Source organism: Eschscholzia californica, unplaced genomic scaffold, assembly GCF_041429995.1.
Source record: "Eschscholzia californica isolate CP2 unplaced genomic scaffold, dmEscCali1.0.p SCAF_1, whole genome shotgun sequence".
NCBI lineage: Eukaryota > Viridiplantae > Streptophyta > Magnoliopsida > Ranunculales > Papaveraceae > Eschscholzia > Eschscholzia californica.
In genome coordinates this window covers 46,617,142-46,632,276 of record NW_028238198.1, presented here as the reverse complement: position 1 = coordinate 46,632,276, position 15,135 = coordinate 46,617,142, and the positions used below count along the sequence as shown (strand labels likewise).

General features: G+C 35.8%; 1 protein-coding gene and 1 long non-coding RNA gene across 2 annotated transcripts; both read right to left on the bottom strand.

Annotated features, from left to right (window-relative positions):
* Positions 1 to 1,010: 1,010 nt before the first annotated feature.
* On the bottom strand, positions 1,011 to 2,490 carry LOC147567192 (uncharacterized). The gene has a single exon (XM_086653806.1). It carries the CDS (start codon positions 2,386 to 2,388, stop codon positions 1,204 to 1,206), a length of 1,185 nt encoding a protein of 394 aa, XP_086509932.1. The 5' UTR covers positions 2,389 to 2,490; the 3' UTR covers positions 1,011 to 1,203.
* Positions 2,491 to 5,356: 2,866 nt separating this feature from the next.
* On the bottom strand, positions 5,357 to 5,945 carry LOC147567191 (uncharacterized). The gene is made up of 2 exons (XR_015237577.1): positions 5,807 to 5,945; positions 5,357 to 5,707 (listed from the first exon to the last, which is right to left on the bottom strand). It is a non-coding gene; the product is annotated as an uncharacterized LOC147567191 (long non-coding RNA).
* Between the last annotated feature and the right edge of the window lie 9,190 nt (positions 5,946 to 15,135).

Below are 15,135 nucleotides of genomic sequence, written 5' to 3'. Positions count from 1 at the left end.
ATGGTGAATATGGCTGATTTGTGAATAAATTTGCATTTTCACGAAGAAATATGCTAAAATTGAAGGTATCTCAACTTATGGGACTTCAAATGAGAGTTAAAGATAGAAGAAGAAGAAGAAGTTTAATACCAAGATGGGGTGACTAAGTGGTTAGGGTTTGTGAGGAAAAAGATGAATTAAAGATAGAATAAGAAGATGAGTTAAATAAACTAGGGAGTCCAAAGTGCAATATTAATTATATAAGGGTAAAATATGGATGTTTTAAAGTATAACTTTAGATACGGAATATTCTCGGGTGATTCCGTCAAAAGGGAGTCCAAATTGCAACTCTGGAAAAAGGGAGTCCAAACTGCAACTCAATTATACAAAAGGGAGTCTAAACAGCAAATCTCCCAAAGTAGTCTCTAGCTTGCATTCCTCCCTCTATTTGGCCACTCCCTCAGCCTATCACTAAACTCAGTAAAGGGGGTAAACTCAATTACCAATCAGGAACTCAATTACCTTACTCTCCATTTGATCTACGTTTTCTTAGGCATCGCTAACATCAACTAGAAGGATGGGGAAGAACCAAATAGAGGAAGAATAGAATTTCTGCTACCAATTAGTTTTGAGGGGTTAGCACAAGTGCCTAGCTAAAAACTATTTTAATTTTCTACAGAATAAACTCATTATTCGCTATGTATTACGAATTTGTTAGGTTGTAATATCTAGAGAGAAAAATTGTGGCTTCCAAATCAAACTGTGTTACTTTCAATTTGAGTCCAAACACTGTACCATACTACAGGCAAAATCTTAATAGGTTTGTTCAAAGTCATTAAACTATTATATTTGAAGTCAAACTTGCTCAATATAAATATATGTTATGTATTACTACATAAGAAGAGTTGATTTCGAGAGAGAAAACAATGGCGTGAGTTATTCAGAACAAGTTGCAGGATCTATGTTTAATCACCATACAAGGTAAACCGCATTGGATGAATTACAATACAATATCACAACTTCAAAGCAAATAAGCAATTTAAGAAGATTTTATTTATTGAAATAAACCACAACTCAATACAAATTAATGCAACAGGAAGAAGGGCATCTTTTCATTCATGACAAACTTCTGCCATGTGACCTCCATTATTCAAGATTTTTCCACTGGAAGAGAACTACTCAACTTCAATTTATAAAAGCCTTACCCATTCTTTTGGCACATTCTTAGTAATGGTGAGGAGGAGGTGGTGATGAATACACGTAAGGTGTAGGTGGTGGAGGTGACTTGTACTTGTAAACTGGGGTTGGTGGTGGTGGTGATTTGTACTTGTAGACGGGAGTTGGTGGTGGTGGTGACTTGTACTTGTAGACGGGAGTTGGTGGTGGTGGTGACTTGTACTTGTAGACAGGGGTTGGTGGTGGTGGTGACTTGTACTTGTAGACTGGGGTAGGTGGTGGTGGTGACTTGTACTTGTAGACTGGAGTAGGTGGAGGTGGTGACTTATACTTGTACACTGGAGTTGGAGGGGGAGGTGATTTGTATTTGTACACAGGAGTTGGTGGTGGTGGTGACTTATATTTGTATACAGGAGTTGGAGGTGGTGGTGACTTGTATTTGTAGACAGGGGTTGGTGGTGGTGGTGATTTGTACTTATACACTGGAGTTGGAGGTGGTGGTGACTTGTATTTGTAAACAGGGGTTGGTGGTGGCGGCGATTTGTACTTATACACTGGAGTTGGAGGAGGTGGTGATTTGTACTTATACACTGGAGTGGGTGGTGGTGGTGACTTGTATTTGTAGACTGGGGTCGGTGGTGGTGGTGACTTGTACTTGTAGACTGGAGTCGGTGGCGGCGGTGACTTGTACTTGTAGACTGGGGTCGGTGGCGGTGGTGACTTGTACTTGTAGACTGGAGTTGGAGGTGGTGGTGACTTGTACTTGTAGACTGGGGTCGGTGGCGGTGGTGACTTGTACTTGTAGACTGGGGTCGGTGGTGGTGGTGACTTGTACTTGTAGACTGGAGTTGGAGGTGGTGGTGACTTGTACTTGTAGACTGGGGTCGGTGGCGGTGGTGACTTGTACTTGTAGACTGGGGTCGGTGGTGGTGGTGACTTGTACTTGTAGACTGGAGTTGGAGGTGGTGGTGATTTGTACTTATAGACTGGAGGTGGTGGTGACTTATATTTGTAGACAGGGGTTGGTGGTGGTGGTGGTGACTTATACTTGTACACTGGAGTAGGAGGTGGTGGTGATTTGTATTTGTAAACTGGGGTTGGTGGTGGTGGAGAAGAGTAGTAGTAACCATTAGCAACAATCTCACAAGGCAAATTGAGAGAAATCAAAACAACCAAGAAGGTGGTGAGGAAAGAAGCCATTGAAGCTCTCTTTCCTGCTCTGCTTACTCCCATATCTTAATATGAATAAGCTAATGGGTTTTGGGTTATGATCTTAAGCAACCTTCTTCCTGCCTTTATATAGCTTCATATAAATTTTGTCTATGTTTACCTACTCATTCATTTAAATCAAGAGAAAATAAAAAGTAATGGAGAAAGAAGATTTTAATTATTTGATTGATCAATTGGTCTGCATTATTGTGTTGATAAATTGACTTGCCCTTTTTTCAGTCTGGATGCAAGCTAAGCCGAAATATAAAGAAATAAAATATTTTTTGGCTAACATATTCTTACTTTTTTTTAAGAAAAAACTAAATAACTTTGGTTCTCTTCTCAATCATAATTGGAACTAAACTTAAACATTTTTTATCGGTGCCCCAATAGGCTCCCTCCTTTTTCATTTTGGGGTCGGTAAATTTTGGGCATCGCCTATTTTGAATTTTCTTCTATTGGGTCTCGGGGATTCTTGATATTTTTTCTTTTTCTTCTCCAATTCTTCACATTTATTTTATTTTATTTTCAAATATTTATCAACCTCCTTTAATTTCTTCTTGTACTTTTATAGGTATCATCTCCGGTTCATTCGATGAATAGAAAGAAGACTAAAGAAAGATTTCAAAATATTTCTACTTTTTATTAGTAACCGGTTCTAAAATTCCTAGTTTTTTTATATGATTTTATCTTTTAATCTATTGTTTGAAAAGTTTTTAACGTGGTTGAATCTTGAAAAAACGTTTCTCATCAGTTTTAGATTGGTTCTAGAGTGATTTGTAAGAATATTCAAATATGAAAAGTTCGAGTCGTCTCAGACTCCAACTAACCCAAGAGGTCTCAGACAGGACAATCTGAGACCACAGGGAGGGTCAAACAAGGTATCGAACTGTCAAGTCCAAGAGCCTAAACCAGATGTAGAACTTCAACCAATCTGACACCACTCTGAGTATGCTTGTTTTTTCGAACTGTCCACTCAAAGGAGCACCTATAGAGGCACTTTAGGCACCCATGTTTGTTTCATTAGTTTGGGAGGGCTTGGGCAAAAGGCCCAATTTTTGTCTCAAAATATGATGCAGTTCCACTGCCAATAACAAATATGATGCAGGTCCAATAAAGTCATAAGGGGTGAAAATACCATTTTGGGTATTGTTATTTCAAAATTACGGAAAAATGCCCCTCCCGCAAAACTGGTTCTCCATCACGTTCTCTCTTTTTTAACGCGACACCTGTACATTCTATCTCTAACTTTTCTCTTTTTTTTACTTTTTCACGTCTTTTCTTCTCTCTCTAATTTCTCTCTCATAAATTCTCTCTCTACTTTATCTCTCATAAATTTCCTCTCACCTAAGTTCTCTCTCGTAAAACTCGTTCTCCCTCACTTAATTTCCCTCACAAATTCTCTCTCTATTACTACTTAATAGGAAAGTTTTTTATTTTTTTGTTGAAAGTAATAGGAAAGTAGTTATTAGAGATATTTGTTGTACATTTAAAAAGGTTCCTCGTGTAGACACACATGTTCATAATATAACTTTTCTTTTACATAAAGTAATTTTTTGTACATTTACGAACGTCTATAAATAAAATAATTTTTTTTTTCACATAATCATCGAAATGCAAGTATATATATGATATTTACTGGACATTTACGAATGTACGGTGCTTAATATAGTTTTTTTTATACTTTCTCTTCTTAACATGCAAATGAATTTTGAAATGTATTAGACATTTGCGAATGTACTATAAATAAAAAAAAAAATTCTTTCACATAATCATTTAAATGCGGGAATATATACATGATATTTATTGGACATTTACAAATGTGATATTTATTGGACATTTACAAATGTACGGTGCATAATATAATCTTTTTCTATATAATGCCTTCTTAACATGCATAGGAAATTTTGAAATTTACTGGACATTTGCGAATGTACTATAAATAAAATAATTTCTCTTTCAAATAATCATCTAAATGCGGGAATACATATGATATTTACTGGACATTTACGAATGTACGATGCATAATATAACTTTTTTTTTTCTATACTTTGTCTTCTAAGCATGCACCGGAAATTGTGAAATGTATGAGACATTTTGTAAGAAATTTTGTTATTTACGGTATAAATTGAAATTTATAGAAAATTTTGTCATTTAAGGTACATAATAAAATTTCCTACACATTCCTTCCAAAATGTAAACTACTTCACTGAAAATTCATAGTACCTTTTGTTATGTACTGGACATTTTTGTTTGTACTGGGTATTTTTTTATGTACTGGACACTTTTTGAAAAAAAATATAGGAAATTTTGTTATGTATATTACATAATTAAATTTTCTACGAATTCCTTCCAAAAGGTAAACTATTTCAATGAAAATTTACAGGACATTTGTTAATGTACTGGGCATGTTGTTTTGTACTAGACATATTTGAATAGAAGGTATAGGAAATTTTGCTATGTGCGATCCAATGTCTAGTACTTTAGATTACATTTCAAGAAAAAATTCATTCACAAATTTAGGGAAACTAAATATGATAAACCAGATTCAAATTTTTTTATAAAACATAATGAAATGTCCTTTACATATCATAAAAAATTTCATTCACAATTTCAGGGATTAAAAATTTCGTATAACATTAGCTTTGACCAACCTGGATTTTAAGCATTCTAACTGTACATATTGGAATGTCCTGACTTGTTACATAGCCTTCTCCTGACTGGGTTTGCAAAGTATTCTAACTGTAAATTTTGTAATGCACTGTACATTTTGTTATGTAGAACACATGATAAAATGTCCTGTACATTTTGTTAACATTTTGTCATATCCAGTACATAATAAAATGTCTTATACATTCATTTCAAAACGTAAAATATTTTATTGAAAATTTATATGACATTTTATTATGTATAGTACAAATAGTTTGACTAAATTATGCCAGGAACTATAAGATTTACAGTATATTTCGTATTTACTCACCAACATATAATCTACTGTACAGGAAAAAATAATAATTCATCTTCAGTTTTCAAATCTAAAATTATTACATCAGATATAATACAAAAAACTTTAGATCTAACAATATTGAAGATCTTTAAAATGAGGAAATGTCATGTACATTTTTTAAAATTTCTAGAAAGAGAAAATTTAGAGAAAGAAACAAGATCCAGTACTTACAAGTTTAAAGAATCTGACCCTTCACATACTTCCAAGTTTAAAGAATCTGGATTAGGGTTTCTTATTCTAGATCTAGCTTTAGTATTCACAAATAGAGAGAAGAAAAATAGATTGACAACTTCCTTAATCAATCTTTGTTATAGAAAAATCTTTTCAGCCATGAATCTGTATTTGAAAAAAGAAACAAATCATCAATTTCTCTAAATCCAAATCAATATAGAAGAAAAAATGGGTTGTCTCTCCTAACTCTTCAGCACAACTCACCGATTTAACCTTCACCATTAAATCAATGATTTAACTCTTCATAGAAAATCATTACTGATCTGGATTTCTTTGGAGGATTTATCAACAACTAGGTCTTTTAGAGAGAGAAAGAAGATAAACTGTAGTTTTGGTGATAGAATGGCTTTTAGATAAATAAAGATGGGACGTGATATAATGGGATAAAAAGGGTAGGAGGGGAATTAAGAAAATTAGGCACATTTATTTTTGTACTTTTTAATTTCGGGCCCACCAAAACTGACAATTTGGACCACCAACTCATTTCTAAACTAGGGTGGATCTTACCCACAATAGGATGCATGTTTTTGGACGGTTTACCCATTTCTCCTTAGTTTGGGGCCTTTTCCATCTTAGCCGCGGCGGCTTCTCTCTCTTTCTCCTTTACGAAGTACGCGTAGGGCGTACGCTAATAGCTGTTTTCTACTTTTTGCATGGAATGGTTGAAATTTGAAAATGCTAGATTTCTAGCTAGCTAGCAGCCTTTTCTTACTCAGTAAAGCAATTGTACTTTTCCGTACCAAGTCTTACTTTCTCTCTATTTTTATCTCTCTTATAATATTAGGGTTCCCATGCACAATGAGGGAAAACATTAGTTACCTGTAAAATCCCCTCCATTCTATCCAAGTTTGAGCATTTTTTCTAGAGAAAATGATCCTCATCCCCGCATGAAACCCGGTCGAAACCCGACGGGGTGACGTGTCGGGCTGTGATCTAGAGAGAGATTAATATTAATGGTTGAATTCAAAATCCATTTGTGAGCCGACTAGGCTGAGAAATAGATTAATATTAATGGTTGAATTCAAAATCAAAAATAGGATGAGTCGTTCAGCGTCTACCCGTCTCGCTTATATTCATAATTACTTAGAAAAACTTTATGGCCTATATCTACTGAAATTATCAATGACGCATTTTTTATGGAAATGCAAAAGAAAATCTTAGATATTCCCTATATCTAAAGTAAATAGGGTAGTCCAATTACTCTCTCTAGATCACAGCCCGACATGTCACCCCGTCGGGTTTCGGCCGGATTTCGTACGGGGATGTGTATCAAGGTTGTTTTTCTAGTGAGCCGTCCTAAGGTTAATTTTAATAAGTTCTTCTATTTTTCTTTTGCAGCTAGATATTTTTAACTGGCATACTATTTTTTCGACGCCCCCCTAGACACTATTAGATTATATTATTAGTTTTTTCTTAAATTATATTAAGATAAAAAATAAATAAAAAATACCATATAAATTTTAGTTTTTTTTTTTTTTGTTGAGGAATATAAATTTTAGTTGAGTGGTGGAGGTTCGAGCATCACATCATTTTATTAATATATGTATTGTGAAGAGATTTTTTGGTTGATTTGTCTCAAGATCTTAACAAGGATGGCTACATTGTGGCTAGTTTTAAAATGATATACGTAATTTATGAACACTAGGCGACGGTCAGACCATTTAGTATCCCAGTCGATTCCCAACTGGCGTATGAGTTCTGACATATAGGTATCTTTAAATAAACAATTTTTCACAATCTGAAAACTGGGTTGATAAGAAATTGAAATGCTAAAAGAGGTTTATTATGTTATGCAAAAATTTCACATTATCTTTTCATAATAATGCATTTTCTTTCTCTATTACGATCTACAGTTGAAGTTCAGTGATAGAAATCGCGCGCTCAATCTAACGGAGAACTACCACTAGGAGGTGCAGGGTGGGTGTCGGACTGGTGCGGTAGTTTGTTATAGTTGTGTGACCGTGATTGGTCGGCGAGGTGTTATTTGAGTACGATTGATATATCTTTTTGTAATGAACTTGAAAATTCAAAGCGTCTTCTTCGGAAAATCTTACCAAATTTATGTTGGAAAGGTCTGTGGTGCAAATTACACGATCGTCTGTATAGCACTACTCCCTTAAAGAAAATTAGAAGTTGAACATTATTCCACATCAGTCAACGTCGTCAGCCAGATTCTCTGATCTGGCAATGTGTAGGTATCCAAATTGCAACAACAAGCCAAATGGAACAGGTAGAAAGAATCAAAGAATCGTCAAAGCAATAACCCACTTGGGGAGTTGGAGACTTGGGGTGGTTCTTTTTTTCTTTGTGTTCCCACTGGTTAGTCTCTATTGACCAACTTTTGTGGATAATTTCTTATTAGAATATATGGAAAATAATAAAAACCCAAAGTTTGGTTCGTAGCAATTATCTTGATAAACAAAGATTTTATATACTAGGTATAGTCGGTGGTGTGTGCATAGACATTATGTCGGACACGTTATGAGGAATCTTGTTGTTTATGCGCATTCGAATGTATATATTTCAAAATCGCGCTTTAGATGTAAGTCATGTCCGAAAAGTATGATTTGTTCTCGTGATTAAAGTACGTTTACAATGCCCCATTCATGTCATTATATGTGCATGGTGTGGGGTTTAAGTTTATTTTTTACGGTTTAGTGAGCCAAACATTAGGCTTGCCGTTTAATATGCAAAAAATGTTAAAAATATGTTTCATCATTCATATATATTTGTGAAATGTTTCTTATTGATATAATGAGTCTTCATAAATTCGTATTAAGCTTGAAAGATCTGAATGAAACTTCATAAAAATGCATAAAGATTCATAGTGAAATTGAAATAGAAAAATGTGACCGAATACAAAATACAATCATGGATTTATTTTATATTAAAGTGCTAATCCAATGTTCAAAATTGCAGAATTTCCAATCACAAGAAGTAGTCACGCTATTTTGATACAAGATTCTTTAGCCTCTCCTGTTTCTATGACGAAGTGATAAACCTACGACTCAAAGCAAACTTACAAATTTTAGACAAAATACGAACCAAATATAGAAACATTAACATTAAAACCATAATGGTTACATATATATAATCAAAAATTTCTGAGGGCATCTCCAAGGGTCTAATGCCCATCCATATTGGTACCTTCTCTAGTTTGGGGCCAGTTTAATTTCCAGCTCCACCCCAATGGTGAAATACAATTCATCCTTCCAAATCACTTTAGTTCATTATTATAATTTAATATTTTAACAACTCATTACTACAAATATAGCGTATTAAAACGGCCTAATAGTTATATTAAAATTCACAAATATATTATGTTAAAAAAACATTATATTACAAAAGCATTGCATTATGTTTTTTTTTTAAATTAATTACGACATAAATATATAACTTGAAATGAGACATAATTACCTATCTAGCGAGTAAAATAAAAGACTTAAAGTTGATTACATAATAGAGTAGAGATTTGATCATTTGAAAAGTGCAAAAAATAAGAACTAAATTAATAGACTTAAAATTATTATTGAGACTCAAAGCAAAGCAATAAACACAAACAAACCAAAACCTAAATATCCTTCCAATGTTAGAGGGGCGAACAGTGGCCCGCCACAGATGGGTTTTGTTCACCTTGCTCTAAATCTTTGGAGATTTGGAGCACAATTAGAACTCACCCCTCCAAATCTTTGTGGAGGGATTGAGCTCCCCCTTGTTCTAAACAAAGAAACTAGGTTACTTATTCATACAGATTGAAGAATAAACTTCGAATTCACGATTTCAGATGGCTAATCTGGTTAAAAAGTACATGAATCAAGAAGGAGATTAAGACCATGTCTTAAAGAGATGAAGATTGACGTGGATTCGACCAAGGGGAGGATACGATCGATGGTTTTTAGAGAGTAAAACTGTCGGCTGATTCGATTGTATTTTGGTCGTTCTTGTGATGGAGGACACATTAAAAAATTATATAATAATTTATAATTTTCGGACCTCTTAAACAGTAGTTATAATAATTTTGAAACATTTGTTTTAAGACTCTTATAAGTCCACATAACTTTGCTTTGGGCCTTTGGCTAATTTTAGGTTGTGGATGGATGGTTAAAGACTTGGGGCATGTCTGAGGGACATGTATCTCAGCTATGTAATGAGATTTTTAAAGAACAAATTTGTAAAGGATTTGAGTTAAAAGAAAGATTGAAGAAGGGTAGCAAAATTTAAAGAGTGATAAGTAGAAACCTTGTAACTTGTCATAGTTGATAGTAATGGAGCAAATTATTTTCTTTGAAAATGGACTACGTTCTACGTTAGTCATTACATGGCAATAATACATCATCAAGATGTAATAAGCACGATAATCGCCTAAGTTAAACCACTAAGCAAATGGGTCTAAAGCCCAACAACATACTAAAGAACTCGAAAGTTCAACAAACTTATCATTTACTTTAATAATTCAAATTCAATAACTATAAGATTTCACTTCTTCTTGGAATTGAATCTGGGACCTCAAGAGTATTAGAGTTTATGTCAACCCTATCAACCACTTGGACTACCAAGTCTTGACGTAATAGAGCAAATTAGTGGTCTTGACAAAATTTGTATCAGTTACAATGCCCTAAAAAATTCCCAGTTTGAGAGGTCAGTTTTTTTTTTTGATGAACAAAGAGGTTAGTTGGTTTGGGGAACTAATTTGTTAATAATAGGCCACATACTAATTTTGAAGTTATAACTCCAAAATTTTTGTGTGTCTATAGCGCCCCATGTTTCATCCCTCTCTCAGCACTCCACGGATTGGGGTAGTACCTATGAGTTGCAAGAGAGGAAGGGGCAAAGAGCAAAAAAGACAGGGACTCTTTTAGAGGCACCCTCGGACAAACCTACTAGTCTGTCAACAACTAGCCAAAAATTACTTTGAGTTAATTCCTATATGGCCCCCTACTTTGTGACCAGCTTCCTTTATGGCCCCCTTTTTTTCGTAAATTCAAATATGGCCCCCCTATTTTCAAGTAAATGTCATTACTACCCTTCTTAATTTTAAATTTAAAACATTTAAAAAACATTATTTCCACCTCACCCCTCTCTCTCTCTCTCCACCTCATCTCTCTCTACAACTCACCCATCTCTCTCTACAACTCACCCATCTCTCTCTCTCTCCAATTCACCTCTCTATCTTTCCAACTCACCTCTCTCTCTTCCAACTCACCTCTCTCTCTCTATCCAACTCACCTTCATCTTCCCCGATTAAGGTCGCCGGCCGGAAAATTTTGGTTTCCCTTCGCCGGAGCTTTTAGAGAGAGAGAGAGATGAGAGGAATTTTTTTTTTTTTTTTTTTGAGGTCGCCGGCCGGAAAATTTTCCGGCCGGCGACCTTATTCGGGGAAGATGAAGGTGAGTTGGATAGAGAGAGAGAGGTGAGTTGGAAGAGAGAGAGGTGAGTTGGAAGAGAGAGAGGTGAGTTGGAAAGATAGAGAGGTGAATTGGAGAGAGATAGATGGGTGAGTTGTAGAGAGAGATGAGGTGGAGAGAGAGAGAAGGGTGAGGTGGAAATAATGTTTTTTAAATGTTTTAAATTTAAAATTAAGAAGGGCAGTAATGACATTTACTTGAAAATAGGGGGCCATATTTGAATTTACGAAAAAAGGGGGCCATAAAGGAAGCTGGTCACAAAGTAGGGGGCCATATAGGAATTAACTCAATTACTTTTGAATTATTTCCTCTTTCTCTCATTCTTGTTCTCTTTTAGAGGCACCCCTGGACAAACCTACTAGTCTGTCAACAACTAGCCAAAAATTACTTTTAAAGTTGTTTCTTCTTTCTCTCATTCTTGTTCTCTCTTGATAGAAACTAGAGAGAAAATATTATTCATTAATCTCACACAATTAGAATGAATGGATTACAAAGAGATTTAGCTTATATAGCTTTGATTATTAGAATTCTGTTATAGAGAGAGGAGTAACAGAAAAGGTTGTTATAACGAATAACTAACAAATTTAGTTATGACCTCAGTTTAGTAGTTGCTACCCATTTAGTCTATACGCACCACTACTCATTATTTGTGTATTTGTAAGTTTACACCATGATAACCTAACACCCATTTACGGTTGTCGGGCGGAGAGATTTTCCTCCAAGGGTGGCGCCGCCACCGGTGGTGGTTATCGTCCTAGGGTTTGCAGTTCATGACGGTTTCTAGGCGGTTTCTAACAGTTTCTTCCATACTAGGAGTCTTCACCCTAGTCTGATTCTTCTTTTCCATCAACAACACTCCTATTCACTTTCTCTTCCTCTTTAGACTCTGATGTATCATGCATATTTCTTCCTTTTCTTGATTTTGTAGATCTTTCGGGAGAATAGTTTTGAAGTTATACCGTTCCGGTTAGGCGTTGAACAAATATTAGATTCGGTCGAGGGTTCATATATATTACAAGGATTGATCCAATTAGGGTTTTGTATATGTGCTCCAATAAGGGAAAGAATCCAACGAGAAATCATAAACCGGATCTGAAATTATATCAGTATCAAACTATAATGGAGGGGTATGGTTTAGGGTTCATAATCAATCTAGATTGTGATTCAAGGAGAGGAGCAAATGGACTTTGGTAATGATTCGTACATGATCAACAATGAAGATTCTGGGTTGAAAGCATAAAATCACACGACGGGAACCGACACATTAATCTCTTCGTATGGTATCCATTATAGTATTACATAACTACTAGACAACCTATAATGGAGGGATATGGATTAGTTATTATAAATCGATGTATTCACTGATATGAATTGTGGAGAGAGGTCGGTATTCAGTTATGGATCGAGCATGAACAATAACGAAGTTCTGACGGTTTTCCGGCGATAATGGCGGTTTTCCGGTGAAAACGACGGGGATGTATATTTAGTATTTTCTTGATTTGTATTTTCAGTTATTTTGGTGACCTTTAGGGTCTTTTCATCCGTGATCTATAGGATCCTTTCATTTTCGACCTTTAGGGTCATTTTCTTGAGTCGTGTCTAGTCCAATTTCTTTCTCATTACGAGGCACTTTGCATTTAAAGGTATGCAACTCTCATGATGTTTGAAGAGAGAAATAATTATGATCATCCATGTAACAATTGTGATTCAATCACGTATGAATGAATATGGTTCGCTTGGTTTCAAAAAAAAAAAAAAGTTTACACCATTGAGACACCATCTCCTAACTTCATCTCTTGATATTGAAACACTTGGATTATACCTTTGGTGTGTTCTCTGTCATGCCCCCTCAAGATGATGGGTCGAGTAAGACCATCAACTTGTCCCTGAGAGATAGAAACATATCCTTGGAAAGACCCTTAGTGAGCAAATCTGCAGGTTGCTCTAATGTGGGGATGTGTCGAATTAGGAGCTGACCAGAAGCCACTAAATCCCTCACAAAATGATAATCCACTTCTATGTGTTTAGACGTCCTAGCATGACAGATTGGGTTAGCAGCAATATTCTTAGCTCCCAAATTGTCACAATGGATAACCATGGGAGAGGAAATGGAGTGTTGAAGTTCTGTAAGAAGATATGACACCCAAACTAATTCTACAACAGAAGTAGAGAGAGCTTTGTATTCAGCCTCAGTTGAGGATTTAGCCACAGTGGGCTGCTTCTTAGAGCACCAAGACATAAGGGATTGGCCAAGCTCAACACAGAAACTTGTAGTAGATCTCCTAGAATCTAGACATCCTGCCCAATCTGAATCAGAGTATGCTCTTAAGTTTGAAATGTCTCCTTGAGAAATGGTAACCCCACATTCAATAGGCCCTTTAACATATCTAAGTATCTTCTTCATTAACTGAATATGAGAAGACCTTGGTTGTTGCATGAATTGAGCTGCATAGTTCACAGCATAGGCCAAATCTGGTCTTGTCATGGTGAGATATTGAAGTCCACCAATGATGCTCCTATAGAAAGAAGGATAAGATTCAATATCACCATCAAGCTTATACAATCTGTTCCCACCAAAAACAGGAGTACAACTTGGTTTAGAATAAAGGAGATCAGCTTTCTCTAGTAACCAGAGCATATTTCTTTTGAGTTAGCAAAAGAGCAGAAGAATTGGCTCGAGACACTTCAATACCCAAGAAGAAATGAAGTGGACCCAAATCCTTCATAGCAAATTCTTTACTTAGAGTTGTAATTAGTGAATGTATAAGAGAAGGACTATTGCCAGTCAAAATGATGTCGTCCACATATAGTAATAGTACTAAGATAGTACCTTGAGAATATTGCACAAACATAGAGTAATCATGAGCACTCTTACTAAAACCAAGAGTTTGTAGGAAGGATCCAAATATCTGAAACCAAGCTCTAGGTACCTGTTTAAGGCCATAGAGACTCTTATGCAGATGACAGACATAAGAAGGATGAGAAGAATCAATAAAACCCTGAGGTTAAGTAATATAAACATTTTCTTCTAAAAGTCCATGTAGGAAAGCATTACACATCCAGCTGCTGAAGTTTCCACCTATTAGAAACAGCCAAATTGAGAACAATTCTAATGGTAGCAGCCTTAACCACTGGGCTGAATGTTTCTGAATAATCCAAACCATCCTTTTGATGATAACCCTTAGCTACTAGACGAGCTTTATACCTTTCAACTGAACCATCAGACTTATATTTCACTTTGAACACCCATTTACAACCCAACAAGTTCATAGAATCATCAGCTGGGACGAGGGACCAAGTACCATTCTTTTGGAGAGTAGAAAATTCATCTTCCATTGCTTTTATCCATTTGGGATCAGTGGAAGCTTCCTTATAGGTGGAAGGTTCCTTATGATGAGGTAACAATGTAAAAAAAGATTGGGAAATAGGATGTTTAATAGTAAAATGAGAAATATAGTCTGGAACACTCTTAGGTTTTTAAATACCATTTCTTAATCTCGTAGTCATCCTATGACTTGACTCAGCAATAGGTGGAGCAGTGGATGAGCTTAGTTGGGGAGAGATTTCTGGGGCAGACTCATAAGAGTGTATAGGATTAAGAGAATCAATTGGTAATTGGAGTATAACAGGTTCAATATCAGCATTAGAAGAAAGTTCCTTCATATCAGTAAAGGGAAATGTGGATTCTTCAAAAATGACATTTCTAGAAATATAAACCTTCTGAGAAAGTAAATCCAAGCACTTTGTCACGGACCGTTTTTGTAGCATCAAAACAGCAGCCTTGGAGGCCCGGGACAGCAGCATTTTCGCCCCAAAATGAAGGCCAAACAGCCCATACATGGGTGCCCAAAACAGCAGCTACGTGTTGGAGTGGACAGCAGCTTACATTGCCCAAAGAGCAGCCCAAAATCAGCACTTAAGGATGGGGAAAAGGGGGTTGGGCTGCCTTGTTCATTAGAGAAGGGTTCAAGTTCCATCCCTGGCCCAACCCAAGAGAATTATCTAGAGGATAAGGGAGTCAAATCTGGCTGGAAGACTCTAGAAGATGGTGGAACCAAGAGTTATCTAGAAGCTTCTCAAGAAGGTTCCAAGCCATTAGATGATAGGCACATGGCTTGATCTTAGCCA